The sequence below is a fragment of the Emys orbicularis genome, chromosome 7, assembly GCF_028017835.1.
Source record: "Emys orbicularis isolate rEmyOrb1 chromosome 7, rEmyOrb1.hap1, whole genome shotgun sequence".
Classification (NCBI taxonomy): domain Eukaryota; kingdom Metazoa; phylum Chordata; order Testudines; family Emydidae; genus Emys; species Emys orbicularis.
Window position 1 is genome coordinate 110,467,709 of NC_088689.1, and position 18,421 is coordinate 110,486,129.

An 18,421-nucleotide genomic window follows, 5' to 3' on the forward strand; every position below is an offset into this window, starting at 1 on the left:
AGTGAAGCCAAGGTAACAATAAATGGTCAGAAATATAATTCCCCACCTGCCCCCTCCTCTAATTCATGGTTCATCCCCAACCTAATGGAAGAAACAGGTTTGAATAAAAACCTGAGACTTTCTCCCCCTCCAGCCATATACTTGGTTTCCAGTTCAAGGCTCAGTCCGTGCAGTTTAGCCAGCGTTCAATAGGAAGCCACTTTATAGCTCTGCTTTCGCAGTCTGAGCCATTGTCTGCTTTGGCTTGTGTGGGAGGAGCTGTCTGTAGGGAGGTTCAGGACTGGAATGTCTGGGGGCCATAGGGCGAGAGTGAAGTACATGAACAGAGCTGTTGGAGGGAGTTGGTTCCAAGAATAGGATAGTGGGGTGTGCTGCAGCTCAGGAGCAAGGGGCTTCATCAGAGCCGTAGTTGGGAGTGCGGGCGGCAGACCCAAGGCCAGAGGAGCAGGGGGTTCTTTGTTACACAGATACACTGTGGAACCCATGTAGAGTAAACTAGATTCAGTGACCTCTGTTGTCAAGTAGAATGAGTGTTCCATATAGTTTCAATGCATGGTGCCATCACCTATGCTCTGCCTTGTTGCTGCACCGAGGCTCCTTCCGACTACGAGGCCTATGTCCCGTTGAGCACGTCTTCATCTGCCACTGTGTGAGTTGTTAAACGTTGCCACCTGCCTCTGATTTTGCAGCTCCGATCCCGCCTCCAAGAGAACGCACACCCTCATTACTGTTCAGCAGCCATATTACTTCAAAGTTCCTGTCCTGCTGGGGACTGCTGGGCCAGTGAGCGAGGTCATTTGCGGTTGTGTCGGTGCTTTGGCCCCATTGGGCGCGGGTTTCAAACTCTGCTTTAAACATGGCTGCGAGCTGGGACTCAGATGCGTTACTGTCCCAGCCGGGACGCTCATCTACTTTTCTTCTAGGGAATTAGTGTAAAGCAAACAAAAGTTTTTTGGGTTAGGATGCTTCCTGTGGTGCATGTGCTTGTAAAACCTGAATTGGCTCGGATGTCAACCGTGAAAGTTTGGCAAGTCCAGGGGATGGCGTAATTGCTTGTGAAAACTAAACCAGCCGAGAGCTACGAAATGTTGCAACCTGGCTGCTGCCCGTTGGCAGCTCAGAGCTCTAAGGCCCCTCCATCAGCATTGCAACAGCCGTTTTTAAGTGTACACAGTACGTGCCCCGTGACCAGGCTGTTGCAGGTATCTGTATCTATGGAAGGGGAGTATTCTGGGCCAGATCTTGCTCTGGTGCAGGGACAAAGGGGAGACAGCTTGCAGCTGCTCTATTCAGGGGCTTTCCGGGGGGCACTGCGGCACACAGTGCAGGATAGGGAAGTCCTTGGTCTAAGTTGCGGCTCTGCTTCCATGGCTTTGCTGCTGTTGCCTTCAAACTTACCCATAGCACTTAAAACCAACCCCTCTCAGGCTCCAATGGCCCGGCCGCAGGAGCACCGAATTGCTGGATCTGCCCTGCCCGCAACTCCTTCCACTCCCCACGCACCCCTCTGGACGGCCTGCAACATGCTGCTGTTCTGCTCAAAAGTGCCTCCTGTGCTGGGGCGGGGGCTCTTGCCAGCTGGGCACATAGCCCCCAGAGCCGGCTCTTCATATGACCCACAGGACCCTGTACCAATGCTATTCACTGGGGTCCTTATACTGCTGCTAAAGCCCCCTTGCCTCCAGCTTACTAAACTGAGCCCTGTGTACTCGAGGGCCCCAGGTCAACCTCAGCAGTCAGTCTTCGGTGGTACAGTTATTTCCTGCAGCTAGAAATGTGACCATTTGTGAGCATGTTCTTTTCCAAAGCAAATCCCTCCATGCTGTTTTGAATTAAAGGCAGTGCTGGCCATCCCAGTGCTCACAAGCAACCACCGTGCATCCCACACAATCACAATCCCCGGGGACCCCGACAACAGTATTGCCAACCCCAAATGTTCAAAAATCATGAGTCAGGCTCAACTAAAATCATGAGGTTGGCTTTAAAATCAGGAGATTATGTACAAATAATGGATTTGGTGTTTTTCTTTCTTTGCCTTCTGCTTTTTGAGCCTTTAGGGTGCACTGGGGTCACATTTTGAAGCTTTCTCCACAGTCATGAGGGCTAGAAACTTACTTTCTCTTTAAGAATGAAGACTGACATCATCACATATCCACTTGATTCCAGGAGCTGGGACTTTAAGGAAAACAGTTATCATGAGGCTCATGACAAAATCATGAGAGTTGGCAACACAGCTAACAACAAGCCAGTGTGAGTGGCCTAGTACTCAAAGCAACCCTACAATAACAAGGGATTTAAAACTCATTGGGAAACAGACTTGCAGTTTCAGATTTTCACCTTTTTAAAAATTATTATTTCTTTGTTGTAACAACAAGGTTTTAAATAATGGATTTTTAAAAGGACCAGGACCATTTGCCTTTCGACTCAGCCTGGCAATGCAAACTCTTAGCCCCTTGGGCAAGTGTCGCAGCATGGCACTGCATGCCTCAGGCCCGTCCCTTGGCTCTCCTCACCACAGATGTTGTTACACCCACTTGCGGGGTAACGGTTACATTGGATGGAGGAACCTAGCACCACTGCCTGTTACCTCCTGTTGAGTAACTCCTTGATCATCTAATGCTGCCGGAAGTGTCATTTCCTATGTGTATGTGGATTTAGCAGTGGTTTGTGCTTAGATCTTAAAGTGTGGTCTTTTATTTTTTTTTTATGCTATATTTCAAAAGGACTACAGTTGCGTGTCTTAGACCCCAGATTAGCTTGCTGAAAACAGGTATATTTACAAACCCTAATATTAGCAGAATTCTTTTCATGCTTTAACCTCCATGTGACATGTTCTCTTTGCATTTTAAAATGTCCCTGCAGCAATTATAACCTGCATCCTGCAATGTTGGGCTGCTGAACTTTTTGGGGTGTCCTCATCTTATGGAGAGGACCAACTTACAGTATTACCAAGGGCTATGTGGTGGGAGGTCACAAAGCTAGGGCTAGCCCAGGTGCAGGACTTAGTGCATAGCGGAGTGCGCAGTGATGTCCTTTCAGGCTCGATCCTGTCACCCGTTTTCACATGAGCAGCCCCATTTACTGGGCTTGCATCAAGAGTTGGTATCAGGCTGTTTGGGATTCAGGCTGAATCAACACGGGGGTATTTATTCAGTGGCATCTAAATCTTGGGAGATTTTGACCAAAAGAGGCAGAAATCTCATCACATCAGGTGAGCCAGGGAGATTTTCACATGTCTCGTCCAGAACTGGAAAGCAGGCCCCTGACAGTTTGGGTTTTTTTTTTTTTTTTTTTTTTTGCAGGGGGTAGGGGTGGGATTCTAATCTGAACTGTTACCTTTCATTTATCTCCCCTCCCCACCAAAACATCTGAGAGGATTCTGGTTTGAATCCATCTCTATCAGTAACTAAACTTTTTAAAGGCCACTTTCAGTCCCAACATAAGCCAGAGCAGCTCCCCTTGACGTCACTAGGGGTTACCCAGGGCCAGATATGCTCCTGTGTTAGGAATACAGTGATGCAGGACACCCCCTGCCCCAGAGGTACCTCTTGCTACCTTCCCCCCCTCCTTCCTTTTTCTGCTTCTCTCTCTTTTTATCTGCCTTTTGGCCTCCCCTGCCTCTTCTTCCTCCTCCCCTCTTCTGTCCCGGGGTGGGGGTGACTTGAATTTAAGAGGATAGATCTCCTAGACCTCCCCCACTACTCCTGATCTGCCTTCTTTCTTTCCTTCCCAGGCCTGAGCAGGGACGTTGTTGTGCGGAGCAGACTTTCTCCTTTCTCTCCAGTCTCCTGATCAGCTCCATCCCGCTCCCCCTCTCCCTGAATACTATCTCTGCCTCCCTATTGCACTGAGCAGGGATCAGAGAGGGGGAGGATGAGCAACAATTACCATGTCCACTAGTGACCAGAGAGTAGAACACCCAAGGGAAGCTTTCCCTGCTCCCCACGTTTAATCTTTGTCACCCAGGCAGGGAGTGGGGCAGCCTAGAAGCCAGATGAGGAAGGGGGAAATAGGGCCGCGCTCTGGGGTGCCACCACTTACAGCAGGGCAGTTTTTTAAACTGACGAGGCCTGAAGGAGCACAGCTCATAGCTGTCCTGCATCCATCGGCTGTGGATAAATGCATGAGCTGGATGTTTCTGCTAGACCAACCAGCAGTTTAAATGGTTAACCATGTGCATGTTTAAATTGTTGCCATTAGGCTCCAGAGTTAACATAATCCGACATATACAAGGTATCTCACTCTTCCTTGATAGCTATTGCTTCAGGCTGTCAGCAGACTCAGGCAGACAGCACTGCATCAAGTCACATTTGGAATGTTTTTCACAACTCTAAGGGCTAGAAACATCATTGTTCTCGTAAATGAAAACTTTCCCTTAGTATCTCCACTTGCCTTGGAAACTGGAATAACACAGCAGACGGGTAGGATCTATCCTGGAGTCTGACACCAGTTTAAACACCCCTCCAGTACAAAAGGAGTGTATCTATGTAGTACAGAGAGAAATAAAAACTGAGCAGGAGGTTCTTTAGTTTCAAACACTAGAGCAATTTTTTTAAAACAGCAAGTAAGACAACAAATTTATAACGGTTAAGTATCTTGACAACTTCCCTATTAATTAGCAAGTGACCTGAGCCTGGAAATGTATACCTTAGTCTGTCCCCCTGTTACTGCCTAGCACAAATGCTATTACACCCTTTTGTCAGATAAAACGGTTGGGATTGCTCTCTGTTACCTCCTGTTGAGTAATTTCCCTCATTGATCCAGCCCAGTAGGCAGTGGCATTTCTCATGTCCACGTGGGTCAAGTTACTTGGCAGTTGCAATTGAAGTTGTGAAATGCAATTGCCTTTTATTTGTGGTTTTATTATTTTAAAAGGACGTGCATGAAATGTTTGTACCCCGAACTTCGGTTTTATTTATTGGCAGAAATATTTTGAAGAGAGATGCATTTTCTTGCATTCCATGTAAATAGTATTTTCTTTGATTTTAAATATGACCCATGAAGCGTTTGCAGTTCAAACATTGCCACAGTTTGCTAGTATGGAGAGCCAGAAAATGAAACTGACGAGAAGAAACAAAATAAAATGAAACTGATTAGGCTTACAGCTCAAATGTAGTGAAATACAGAAAATTAAAACAAACAAACACAGCATTAGTCGGGACAAGTAAATTTAAGAATGTTAGTTCTGAAAACTTTCAGGAATTCAGATGTTACAAAGAACAGGGATAAGGAAAGTTGTATTACAAATACACTTATTAACCTGACCAGGCTCTTTTAAATCTCAGATAAAGAGCAGTGTGTGTGTGTGTGTGTGTGTGTGTGTGTGTGAGAGAGAGAGAGAGATATTCGTGTTTATAAGGCCATGAGTTTGAACTCAGACTTCTAGGTCTATTCCTTACTCTCTCACTGATTCAATGTGGGCATGTCACTTACGGCTTGATTTTCCTAAATCCCGAGCACCTATTGCCTCAGTTTCCCGATGTGTTATATGGGACATCAACAATTTAAAAATCGCATATCGGTCTGAATTTTATGAATGCCTGCAAGATGTCTAGTACAATGGGGTGCTCAGTACACTTTTCCAAGACACCCTAGGGCTGTTATGATGTCATGTATAATGTATTTAACCATCCGCTGGCTCCAGAACTTTCATGTGGTGTGTAGAGCCATATACATACCCGGATCTGCATTTAGAAATCCCACATGTGGGCAGCAGCAAGAAGCGCATTGACACCTTTGAGTATGTGATGTGGGACTTGAATCCAGTAAATCCTAACCCAGAGGTGACCACCTTTCTCAAGGCGTCACACCCAGGGTGACTGATAGCTTGGCAAGTGGTGGAAGGGGACAAGTTGCTAGTTCAGTGTAAGAAGCTGAGTGGGTCTAAATAGAAGGTGACACCAACTCCTATTTAACCTAGGGCTTGTCTACAACTACAAAATTAGCTCGTCCTGGGAGCTCTTTTCTCTCCGTCATAGCATCTCAAGAGAGCACCCGAGAGGCAGTAGCAAGGGAAGTAAAATGCTCTGCTTTCTTCTCCAGCTGCAGAGGATAGGATCCTGGGGACCAGCTGGCACGGGAAGTCAGGCCGAAGTCCACTCCAGGCACTTTACGACAGTGACCAGGTGGGTGAACGTGAAGAGGAAAATGAAGGATCTGAAAGGTGGTGGTGGGGAATCTGGCGGGGTTTGGTGGGAATTGACCCATTATTCAATGACATTTTTGTGTGTCCTAAAATTGCAGCCTCACACAGGCTGCTTTGCAGTAATGACCTGACCTTGAGGTGTCAAGGGTGGCGTCTGAAAAAGGTCACAACCTTCTAGATAATTATCAGTGATAAAAAGTACTCCAGACCCCTGCTGCTACTTGTGTCAAGCAGTTTCATTAGCCTTTGGCCTGGCACAGCCAGGCTGAGGTACAGTAGTTGAGGATCCAACAATGGTGCTCTAGCTGAGGATTTCAAAGCAAATTCCACAGCACAGAAGATGGGTAAAATCTTCCCCCGCTGAACATGTGAATGGCTATACTGGGTCAGACCAATGGTCCATCTTGCCCAGTATCCCATCTCTGACAGCGTGCAGTGCCAGGTGCATCAGAGGAAATGAACAGGACCAGCCAGTTTTGAGTGATCCATCCCCAGTTGTCCACTCCCAGTTTCTGGCAGTCTGACACCCCAAGTATGGGGTTGTGTCCCTGACCATGTTGAGATCACCCTGGCCATGTTTTCCAAGATAATAACTGAATAGGGCACCATTGTGTTAGGTGCTGTACAGACAGAACAGAAAGATTGTCCCTGCCTTGAAGAGTCTACAGTCTAAGGCCTGGTCTACACTGGGGGGCGGGATCGATCTAAGTCATGCAACTTCAGCTACGTGAATAACGTAGCTGAAGTCGATGTACTTAGACTTACTCACCGCGGTGTCTTCACTGCGGTGAGTCGACTGCTGCCACTCCCTCGTCGACTCTGCCTGCGCCTCTCGGGGCGGTGGAGTACAGGGGTCGATGGGAGAGCGCTCGGGGATCGATTTATTGCGTCTAGACTAGACGCGATAAATCGACCCCCGTTGGATCGATCGCTACCCACCGATCCGGCGGGTAGTATAGACATACCCTCAGTCTACGTCTACACTACAGCTTATGTCAGCAGAATTTATATCCCTCAGGGATGTGAATAAACCATCCCCCTGAATGATATAAGTTACACTGACATAAACGCCGGTGTGGATAGCCCTATGTCAGTGGGAGAGCTTCTCCTTCCGACGCAGCTTCTGTCGCTCGCGGGGGTGGTTTTATTATGCCAACGGGAGAGCTCTCTCCTGGGGGCATAGAGCATCTTCACCAGATGTGCTGTAGTGGCGCAGCTGCAGCACTGTACGTGTAGACACGCCCTTAGTAAACCACAGTCATTTTTGGATTGTGTTGTAGCTGTCTCATCTCCACCCAAGCCCTAGTCCCAGCAAGACACTAGATTAGATGATCAACTAGACCACACCTCACAGACACCGACTTTCCAAAGTGACGAGGAGTGCTCGACCTCTGGCTCTGCCCCAGGCCCCGCCCCCACTCCACCCGTTCCCCTAAAGCCCTGCGCCCGCTCCACCCCGCCCCGTCTCTTCCTGCCTAGTCCAACCCCCTCCCCAGAGAGGGCCTTGTCCTTACTCCTGCCCCCTCCGCCTGAGAGCCTCCTGAATGCCGCAAAACAGCTGATCATGGTGGGTGGGAGGCGCAGGGAGGGAGAGGGAGGCACTGATTTGCGGGGCCTGCCGGTAGGTGGGAGCTGCTGGGGGGTTGCCGGTGGGTGCTCAGCACCCACCATTTTTTCCCCGTGGGTGCTCCAGCCCTTAATTCTTTCACCCTTGTAAAGTGCTATGAGAGCCTCACGAGCTAGAACAGGGAAAAATAAATGCAGGATAACAGCCTTGTCTTACTTAACACTATGTCTGTTGCAGTCAAAGCATTCTTTAAAAGAAAGCGCCCACTTAACCTCCCATTCAGATGGCCAGCATCTCACTGGAAACCAGGCATGTGCTGTCGCCTTTAACCGTGTGACTGGAAGGCCAGACCCATGTATCATGACAGAAGACGTGCGGACACCAACTGCCGTTTCTGAAACCTTGACGGGACCCATCTCCCCAACAATCCCAGAAAACGCAGGGCCACTCTCAGCCTCTTCCTCACCAGAGTTCTAGGTCTGCTTCTTGCCCTCTTGGACATGGGCTCTGGGCTCCCAGCCTTCTGAGTGGCTGGCAAGCACATCAGTAGCAGACGCTGCCAGAGACCAGCTCAGCATTCAGCACATGCCTCCCCTTTGGGTTCCTGTCTGAGCACTGTTGACTTTACAGATGGTTCGCAGAGGGGGAGAATGAATGGAGCGCGGTCCTTTCACTGCACAGCCCAGGTTTCCTGGCTGCCGGCAAGGGGAGGGAGAGGACACAGGCAGGCTTCTGACATGCAGGCCTGGCTCCTGCAGCCAGCACAGAATCCCAGTGGCCCAAGATAGCAGGGGCAGTAGGCACAGGCTTCTCCACTCTCCCCAGTTTGGGTGCTTGATGGTTACTGTCAGGGGCTTGCATGCTTTGAGGTGTTTTCATCTTTTGTTAGCAATCCAGGTAAAAGGCTCGAGAATGAGGGGACAGTACCCCCCCCCCATGAGACAGGAGCAACAGCACAGAGCAGAGAGGGACAGTGTTTTGATGAGGGGGCTGAGGGAAGGCCTTGGGGGGAATCCTGTGGGATCTACTGCACCCTCAAGGGTTCCCTGAACTTTTCCACAAATGAGGAGGGCTGGCCACAGTTCTCTCCAGAGCCTGACACAGCTACCCATCCGTTGACTTTTGGGGGTGTCACTCGGGGGTCTGTGGAGATGCTGTTAGCCACCGCTGACCCAGAAACTGAGGGACCAACTTCTGCATCAGCACTGCTGAGCAGAGATCTGCTGCTCGCTGTGGTGTTTTTCCATTGACTTTCCTCCCCATAATGCCCAGGCAGAGCATTCTGAGTGTCAGAGAGGGGCAATGACATGTCAATTTCCCCTGAATGTCATAATCCCCAGCAGGGGTCTCCACTCAGCCCCCCTGTTCTCTAGGAGAGTCCTGGTTTGCCAACCGCCCAGCCAACTAGCCCATTAACATGCCCCCAACTGGGTTTATGGTGCAGTGACTCTGCATCACCATGACACTGGGTCGTGATGGCATGACACCAGCTCACCTCACCAACTCCCAAACATCCCATAAATGCATCGTAATGGGGCAGTAGTGCCACTTGGGATATCATGGGTATCAGCCCCTCCTCACAAGCCTGCTCGGGGTCAGAGTTCCTGGTTATACTCTACAGGTTATACTCTGTCACGTGGCTGGCAAACTGCTAGCAGCCATGGAGGGACCAGAGGCCTGGAGGCATCAGAGATCTAGAAAGAACTATCCATGTTATCCTCACCATGTTGATCTCTGAGGTGTGTGCGGGGCCAGCCTAAAACTCCCTCTGAAATCAAATTCACCCCCCCAAAACCTCATTGTGCAGCATTATTGTTGAGAATGAACATGAACACAACTCCAGGAAAGGCAGTTAATGGTTCCCATGACAACTGTAATGAGTCCCTCTTATGCCCATGTAATGGCTTTTATGCCTTAATATGTCTGCATTACATTTGCTCTGGAGAAGTGGTAAATGTGGAATGTCTTGGCTCTGGTGCATTCAAAGTCTCAGACCTACTGCTCCAGGAATGTAGTTGGGGTTTTGAAAAACTGATACTTAATGTCATTGGCTTTTAAAAAGAAGGAAATGAAGGGAGCAGTTTTGCACTGAGATAAATACAAGACGTGCACTTTCTCCATTGGGTAACTGGTGAAATGCAGCTGCATTTCTTTGGGGCCGTGCATGCATACTTTTAGCCATCCCTCCATCCCCCATGGTTTTGAGCAAGTACAGAAAAAACACTTGACTAACTGTCTTATAGCATGAAACACTCTGTACTGTTTTCACTCACAGAAATGGCTACAGATGGGGGAAAAGAACCTCTGAGCTGAGACCACACGAGACATTTCAAACCAGAGGGTGATTGTTTTCAGGAAGTTACAGTATCTGAAATCCAGGGCTAAGAATGAAAATGCCTCTTCGGCCATATCTGTAACACCACAAACAAGATGCTAATGGCGTGACTTCCAAGTCGCCAGCCAGGTACAATGGGGCAGAACCTCAGTTGGTGTAAATTGTCATAGCTCCATTGGTGTCAGTGGAGCTATGACCGTTTATACCCGCTCAGGATCTAGCCCATTATTTCCCTGTTGGGAGAAAAAAATGAGTGAATAGCAGAGAAAGGATACTTTATTTGAGCCCTGCTTCCATTTACAATTAGTGTGGGTCCTGCTGACTATGTTTTTGAACAGAGATGTTGCGTGTGTGTGACGGGTTGAATCACAGAAACCCTCTTGGGAGCTGCTACCTGATGTGCCGAGACTACCTCTGCTCCTGTTTTCCCTGTCTTGCTGAGCCAGACGCTCCCGTCTGCTCCAACACAGACCCAGGGTCTGAATTACTTGCCCCAAAGCTGCAGGTTTACCTGAAAACAGCTCGCAAAAGTGTGCTTGTCTTTAGCGCTCGGATGCCCAACTCCCAATTGGGTTTAAACCCAAATAAATCCGTTTTACTCATAAATTGTTCGCCCTCTATAACACTGATAGAGAGATATGCACAGTTGTTTGCTCCCCCAGGTATTAATACATACTCTGAGTTAATTAATAAGTAAAAAGTGATATTATTAAATACAGAAAGTAGGATTTAAGTGGTTCCAAGTAGTAACAGACAGAACAAAGTAAGTCGCCAAGCAAAATAAAATAAAATGCGTAAATCTATGTCTAATCAAACTGAATACAGATAATCTCACCCTCAGAGATGCTTCAGTAAGTTTTTTCTCAGACTGGACACCTTCCAGGCCTGGACACAATTCTTTCCCCTGGTACAGCTCTTGTTCCAGCTCAGGTGGTAGCTAGGGGAATTCTTCATGATGGCTCCTCTCCCTCTTTGTTCTCTTCCACCCCTTTATATATCTTTTGCATAAGGCGGGAATCCTTTGTCTCTCTCTGGGTTTCCACCCCACCCCCACACTGGAAAAGCACCAGGTTAAAGATGGATTCCAGTTCATGTGACATGATCACGTGTCGCTGTCAGGGGCGGCTCTAGCTTTTTTGCTGCCCCAAGCACGGCAGGCATGCGGCCTTCGGCGGCATGCCTGCGGGAGGTCTGCCGGTCCCGCGGCTTCGGTGTACCCACCGCTGAATTGCTGCCGAATCCGCGGGACCGGTGGACCTCCCTCAGGCATGCCGCCGAAGGTTGCCTGACTGCTGCCCTCGCAGGGACCGGCAGGAGGCCCCTTCGTTCCTCCCAGCCTGACTCACAGGAAGGCTTGCTTGCAAACAGAGCCCCAGTCAATTGTCCTGGTTGATGGGAGCCATTAAGATTCCAAACCACCATTAATGGCCCACACTTTGCATAATTACAATAGGCCCTCAGAGTTATATTTCATATTTCTAGTCCCAGATACAAGAGTGGTACATTTATACAAATAGGATGATCACACTTAGTAGATTATAAGCTTTGTAATGATACCTTACAAGAGACCTTTTGCATGAAGCATATTCCAGTTACATTATATTCACCCATTAGCATAGTTTTATAAAACCATATAGACTGCACAACGTCACAATGTGGTTTCAGTTTCCTATATGATACCCACATAAACATCTACAAAGGTTATGGGCCTGCCGTGGGGGTGAGCTCTTTCCAGTGAAAGCTTCCTCCTGCACAGTGCAACTTGTAGCGATGAATCGGTGGGTTTCAATGTAGGAGCCTGAATGCAAAGCGTCAACGGGATGGAAGGTTTGTATTGGGTCCCAGGGTCCCAAGTGCTGTGTTTAGAAAGCTCCCAGCTAGCAAAGCACCCACAGCTTTGCCTGCCCAGTCTAAGAAGGAGCTTGAGGTGAGCCTTACAGGGACTGGCAGGCTGGCTGGGGGTCCATGCAGGCAGCCTGGGCTAAGCAAATGGGCTCCTGGGGGAGGGAGGGTGATGTAACAATGGCCGACAGCTGTCAGGAAGCTTCAGGAGCAAGAATGTGAGGAAGGCAAAGGTCTGGCTGCACCTTACCTCATGAGGCGGGAACTCTCTCCATGTGTGGTGAGCCGGGCTGACAGGATAATGATCCGTCTTGCTGGCTACTGAAGGAGCATCCAGCCAGAACCTGATTACAGGGATGGAATGATTTTAGGGCAACCTTTTTTACTATTATTATTCTTGAGTTTTTAAGGTCCACAAATATTGGGGAAAACACCTGGAGACCCAGAAAGAATACGGGGCATGTTCATCAAATGTGAGGGTCATTGTGTAAGCTTTCCCTGCACAACTCTGCCAGTGCACCTCCGTCCTGACCTACAGCACCCTCCTAGTCCAGTCCAGGGGTTGTTCCCCCCATCTTAGCTGAAGCACCTCAAGCCTGACTTCCAGTTGTTCCTGTTATTGTAGTCTGGGGATCCCCATCCAGCTCTGCTGCACCTCAGGCCTGTCCTGCCGCATCCCCTGCTCTCCCCGTGGGGCACCCGCAGGAGAAAAGGAGCAGTTTGCCAGAGCACTGTCACACCAGTGCAGGTCGACCCCTGAGGTGGCTTGGAGAGCAGTAACTGGAAGGGTGTTCCTTGCGTGGAGGTGGCATGGAGAAAAGGGCAGGAGATGGTTGTGGGGAAAAAGAACTAACAGACTCTGAGGCATTATTGGTGAGGAGGAGGAGGGGAGGCAGGTGGTGTGATAAGCGACCAGGTCAGAGAAGTAGGCCAGCAAGGAGCTCTGTAGGGCCTTGTAGACAAGGCTGAGCAGTTTAAACTAGGGGATGCTCAGAGGGAGGCCAATTCAAATGCCAAGCCATGGGGGTTGTTCCCAGTCCTGTGGAAGATCCATCCCTCTGTGGTTTGGGTGGTGAAAGATGCAGGAACAGAGGGATGTGAAGGGAAACAAAGTGAATCCCAGGCTACAGAAATAGGACAGTGAGCAGCTATTCCCCCGGACAGCGGGGTGCCTGTCTGGAGGAGCAGAGTCTGAAGTGGAAGACCCCCTCGGCTTGCAACATGGGAGCCATCATCGTGGTAAAGCGACAGCTGCACAAAAGCAGGTTTCTTTTCTTTTAGCGGTGGGAGTGGTAGTTTCTTAACTGTCATCGTAGTCTTGGTTGGTAACACTCTGGGACCAGCCTGGAAGTTTCCCTTATAAGGCCATCCCTGAGTGGTATGGAGAAGCCACAGCAGTTGTCTTCTGCCTCTCTGCCAGCATTGATGGGAGCGGGTGGGCAAGAGAGGGAGGGGATCTCCTCCTGATAGCTTCCTGGCAGTGGCTTCCCTTTGAAATCGCATGGTTCTAGTGGTTTGAGACATGACAGTGTGAGAGGTGAATTCCTGCTACAGAGCTCAGAGATCCAAACTTCCCCAGCTCTAGGGTTTACAGAGCTAGAGGCTGGCGTGAAGTTGGATCTGATCTTACCCAAAGTTTTGGGGGGGGGTCTGTAGCTGGGATTTCGGTCCAGAGACATCTCTGCTCGGCTTTTAGCAAAGCAGTAGAGCTGGTGGGAGAGGAGGCTGGGGAGAGGAGGATACAAAGACTTGAGGGATATGAGAGAAAATGTAAATGAAGCACTCCTGGGCTGAAACCTGAGCCTTCTGCCTGCATCCTGCTGCAGAGCGGGGCTGTGTTGGGGAATGTGGCACTGGAGGAGGAGGAGAGACATGTCCCTACCATGCATGGCAGCTGCTTTGTGCAATGGTGGGGGAAGAACCCGAATAGGAACCTGAGCCTCCCGTTAATGAACTTGCCCAGCCCAGCCTGGGGCCACGTAGCTGACCGCTGCCAAGCCTTGGCTCTGCAGACAGCTCAGGCAGAAAGGAATGCAAAGTGGGGGGAATGGGGGAGGGTGTTTGGGTTCCTGGAGGCATCTCAAGACAGGTGTGATCACAATCATGTCATGCTGCCGATGGGACCACTCCAGTTACAGATGCTGAGCTGGCCTCATAGAAAAGGGTGAATAATTGTGAGAGGGGAGAACTGAGGCCAATGCAGGTCTAACCCCCCCCCCACCCCCACCCCTCCGGTCAGGGGGAGCCATGGGTGTTGCCAAGCCAATGTCTGAGGGGCTGCTCAGCAGGCAGCCCAGCAAATGGCTTTAGCAGCAAGGTTGATGCTGTCTGGCTCTGCGACAACAGCCTCTCATCACCCCCTGCCTTCCCATCTCTGTATGGAGTTTCTTCGCTCCCCTCTGCACTGCAGGAGGCCCTCAAAGGGGGCTGTTCCTTTGCCTACCCCCTCTGCAGGGCAAGTGCCAAAGGCCCCCTCTTCGCTTCCTGTATTGGGCATAGGGCAGGCCTCAGAATGGTTTTTGCCTTCAGTCCGAGCCGCTCTACGGGTCACGCTCCCTTCCAGCCACAGCCCGTGCAGCCCCTCGGCCCTGCAAGGCGTGCACGTTCAATCCCAGGGGTGCTAGAGACTGAACGTTCTTCCGCTCCCGGAGCCATAATTGCCCCTCCCACGAAACCCAAGGATGTTCTGACCCTACAGACTCCAGCCTAAGGAGAGCTGACAAAGCTGGGTGATGCAGGGCTCCTGACTCTGCCATCCAGAAAGCATGGGACTTGGAAACAGCTCATTCTCCCTCCCAGTTCCCTGCTGCTCCCCACACCTCTCCGAAAACGTGCCCTTGAATCTGACTCCTGAACTGCCCCTAACATGGGAGCTAAGCCATGTATTGGAGACTCCCCTGGGAACCCCAGCTGTTCACCTTCACCCAGCCTGCCCCCAGCCCTGAGAATATCCCCAGACCCCATCCCACAGGAGGCTGCGTAGGCAGGCTCCTAAGCAAGGCTGGTGGAAGGGATTGTAGCTTGAGTCCATGAAGCTTCCTCCAAACTCCCCTGCCCCCAAATTTCAAGGAGAGATTTCCAAGGACACGAGTGAGGGTTGTGTGTCCAGTTCCCTTTGACTTTCAATGGATGTCTACCTGGCTGCCCCTTGGGCCTTTGCAGATCCCCCCTCTACATTCATGCTTTTTCCTTTATGGGTGACTCAATTCAATTTAATTTTCCCCTAGCCAAAGGGAAGCCAATTCCTTGTATTAGGAACCTCCCTCCTGACCCCTTAATTTGTGCTAGCACAAGTGGCCAGTCTATACTCAGTGTGTATGGATTATAGCAATTTTTAAATTAGAATTTCACTTTGCTCCATTTTTTACAAGCCCGTGCGTTCTCTCACTCTCTATTTGCTTCCATCCTCCTCCCTTTTCCCCACTGGATCTAAGTGTCAAGTGCCTCACAGCAATCGAAGCTCAGAACTAAGGCAAAAAGCCCACACAGGTGAACTCCATAGCCTAGAAGCAGCACCCAAAGCTGGGGAGGGGAACGCATGTTACACCACAACAGGGAGGGAACGTGGACTTCATACCCTGATTCCCGTGTCTGAACTCAGTGTGTCTGGCTGGAGCCCAACTCCATGTTAAGTTCAGTCGGGCAATGACGATTTCCCTCTTGTCTCTCCCCAGTTCGAGCAGTCATCACTGCAGGCCACTCACCAGCAGAGGCGGGACCTGCTGAGCAGCGTTTGCAGCCGCTACACCCGCAAGCGGCGCCTCCTGACGCCTGATGACTTGCGCCACCTGGTGGTGGATGACGTGCATGGGCTGCTCTACTGCTACGTGCCCAAGGTGGCCTGCACCAACTGGAAGCGAGTCATGATGGTTCTGACTGGACAGGGCAAGTACCGGGACCCTCTGGAAATCCCAGCCAATGAGGCCCATGTCTCGTCCAACCTGCGCACCCTCTCCGAGTACAGCACTCCCGAGATCAACCATCGCCTGCGCAACTACCTCAAGTTCATCTTTGTGCGGGAACCCTTCGAGCGCCTGGTCTCGGCCTACCGCAACAAGTTCACCCGCCGCTACAACACGGCCTTCCACAAGCGCTACGGCACTAAGATCATCCGCCGGCACCGGCAGGAGCCCAGCAACGAGGCCCTGGAGCGTGGTGATGACGTGCGCTTCGAGGAGTTCGTCTACTACCTGCTGGACCCGCGCACACAACACGAGGAGCCCTTCAACGAGCACTGGGAGCGGGTGCACTCGCTCTGCCACCCCTGCATCATTCACTACGATGTGGTGGGCAAGTACGAGACACTGGCCGAGGACGCCAACTATGTCCTGCAGCTGGTAGGGGCTGACGCCAGTGTCAAGTTCCCCTCTTCCTCCAAGACCACCAGGACCACAGACGACATGACAGCCCAGTTTTTCGAGGACATCAGCCCCTTCTACCAAAGGAAACTCTTTAATTTATACAAAATGGATTACTTGCTCTTCAACTACTCCATCCCGTCATACCTGCGCCTCCGATGAGGGTGGTGGTAGGGGGGCCCTAGAGAACTGGGGGCCTCACCCGTTCTTAGCTACTCAAGGCACCTCCCACCTTCCCCCGCATCCTCGCTGTTTGGTTAATTCCTTTCCTCTCTGCCTCTCCATTCCACTTCAAGCACGTGCATCACATGCCGACGCCCTCATTGGGACTGACCATGTGGCGAGAGGCTGCCTTGTTGATTAGCATGTGGAACGCTTGGGCTGAAGCACCCTTAGCCCATTCCAGTGCCTGCGGTAGATTGTTCACAGAAGCAGGCTGCTATTGTTTAAACGTTCAACTTTTGTGTTTCCTTTAGATGCTAAGAGAATTCACTGCAGATCTGAATCTCGGGAAGGCTCCCTTCACGGCCTGTCCCACTAACTGGGTTGTTTGCAGCCCTATCACAAGAGGGATCTCAACCTTTGATGGGCACGGGGAAGAGGACTGTCAGAATTTTGCAGAGGATGATGAGAAAAGCAATAATTTAATGTGTATTGTTTTCTTTGTTCTTCTCCCTTTCCCCAAGCCGCCCCCTTTCCCATTGACTGAGGAAGGGGGAATGTGAGCCATCGATGTCTTCTTGTGATCTAGTATTTCTCTGTGGCAAAGCCTGTTTTTATCGCTTCTCCACTCAGTTGGGATTTTAAATACTTTGTTTTATGTATGTATAGAAAGAGAAGGACAGATTCATAATTGTAAATCGATGAAGCTGCATTGATTTCAGTGGAACTGCACTGATTGACACCAGCAGAAGATTTGGCCTAGATTGTGTGTGTGTGTGTGTGTGTGTGTGTGTGTGTCCTGATCAAATATGGTAATTAAAGACCCCATGACCCTTGTGTGTAAGAGTAGGTGTCAACTGCTCTTTGGGGCAGGGACTGTTTTATTTTCCATCTGTTTGAGGTCCCATTGTGTTAGGTGCTGTACAGTCTGGTTGCCCTCTAAGGACTACCACAATATAAATGTTCAATAGTAATAATCCTTGTGTCTTGGCCAAATTCCAGTTTGGCTGCTTAAATGTGGCCTACCAAATATTCTTCTTCACCTCCTGCCATACGGTGTAGCTGTATGCTGTTAAACAGCTGCTGCTTCTCACTCCAGAGGTGGCTGCATTTCACTGCTGGACCAAACAATTCCCAGGCATAGTTTGTGTATCAGTTTGTTTGTAAAGCACTTTGGGAGGGGATGCACTATAGAAATGGGAGATAACTATAGTTATGAAAAGATGACGCAGACTTCTGGAAAGTGTGGGGGGAAGAGAGAGAGAGTCTGTGTTTGTGTGTATGAGAACAAAACATAAACAGAGTCACCTAGTGGAAAGTTGTTGGCTGGCTGGCTGGCTTTGGACAATTCATTACTTGAAGAAGAAATAAGAAAACCTAGGATTTTAAATTCCAACCAGTCCAGATAGATGGATTTCCTTAGACAAAACAGCACTTCAGTCTTTACTCTGTTAAATTCAGCTTTGGTTCTGCATATAGAGCATCTCCTCTGTAAGTAAACGTGCTGATAGTAGAATTACTGTACATTGTGTCTGCTGATTCTATTGTGAATACTTGATTTAGTGCAATACAGTGGCAAGGTTTTTATAAAACTCCATTGTGCTCAGACTTAGTCTTTTTAAAACAAATATTTTCACTGAGTATTTTTCAGCTTGTTATTTCTCAACTTCTTTTGCCCTCTGCCTTTGAACTGTTCCTAAAATGCTGACGTCCCGTCCTTGGTTATCACACTCTGTAAGGCCAAAGTGAAATCCAACTCTGGGACAATCTCATCAAGTTTGGTAGTTGGGTTTGGATCAGCACTGGAAAAGTTCTCATGATCATCTGAATTATCGGAACTTCTCTGCCAGATGGGATCTGAGAGCTCACGAAAATGGCCTTTCTTAGGTTATTTGGGCACTTCTCTATCTACCTGAAACCCAGAAGCACAGAAACATAAAAATATTACAAATTTTGGATTTTGAACTTCTCAGAGGTTTGGATTGAATTTTTGCATGGAGGTTTTGGTTGCT

General features: G+C 49.6%; 1 protein-coding gene across 1 annotated transcript in view; it reads left to right on the forward strand.

Moving 5' to 3' along the window:
• CHST13 (carbohydrate sulfotransferase 13) overlaps positions 1 to 18,015 on the forward strand; it is a 67,906-nt gene extending 49,891 nt beyond the window's left edge. The window contains exons 2-3 of the mRNA XM_065407183.1: positions 6,043 to 6,125; positions 15,564 to 18,015. Of these exons, the coding sequence (XP_065263255.1) occupies positions 6,043 to 6,125; positions 15,564 to 16,409 (929 nt within the window). The 3' untranslated portion in view covers positions 16,410 to 18,015. The remainder of the gene's footprint in view (positions 1 to 6,042; positions 6,126 to 15,563) is intronic.
• The last annotated feature ends 406 nt before the right edge of the window (positions 18,016 to 18,421 follow it).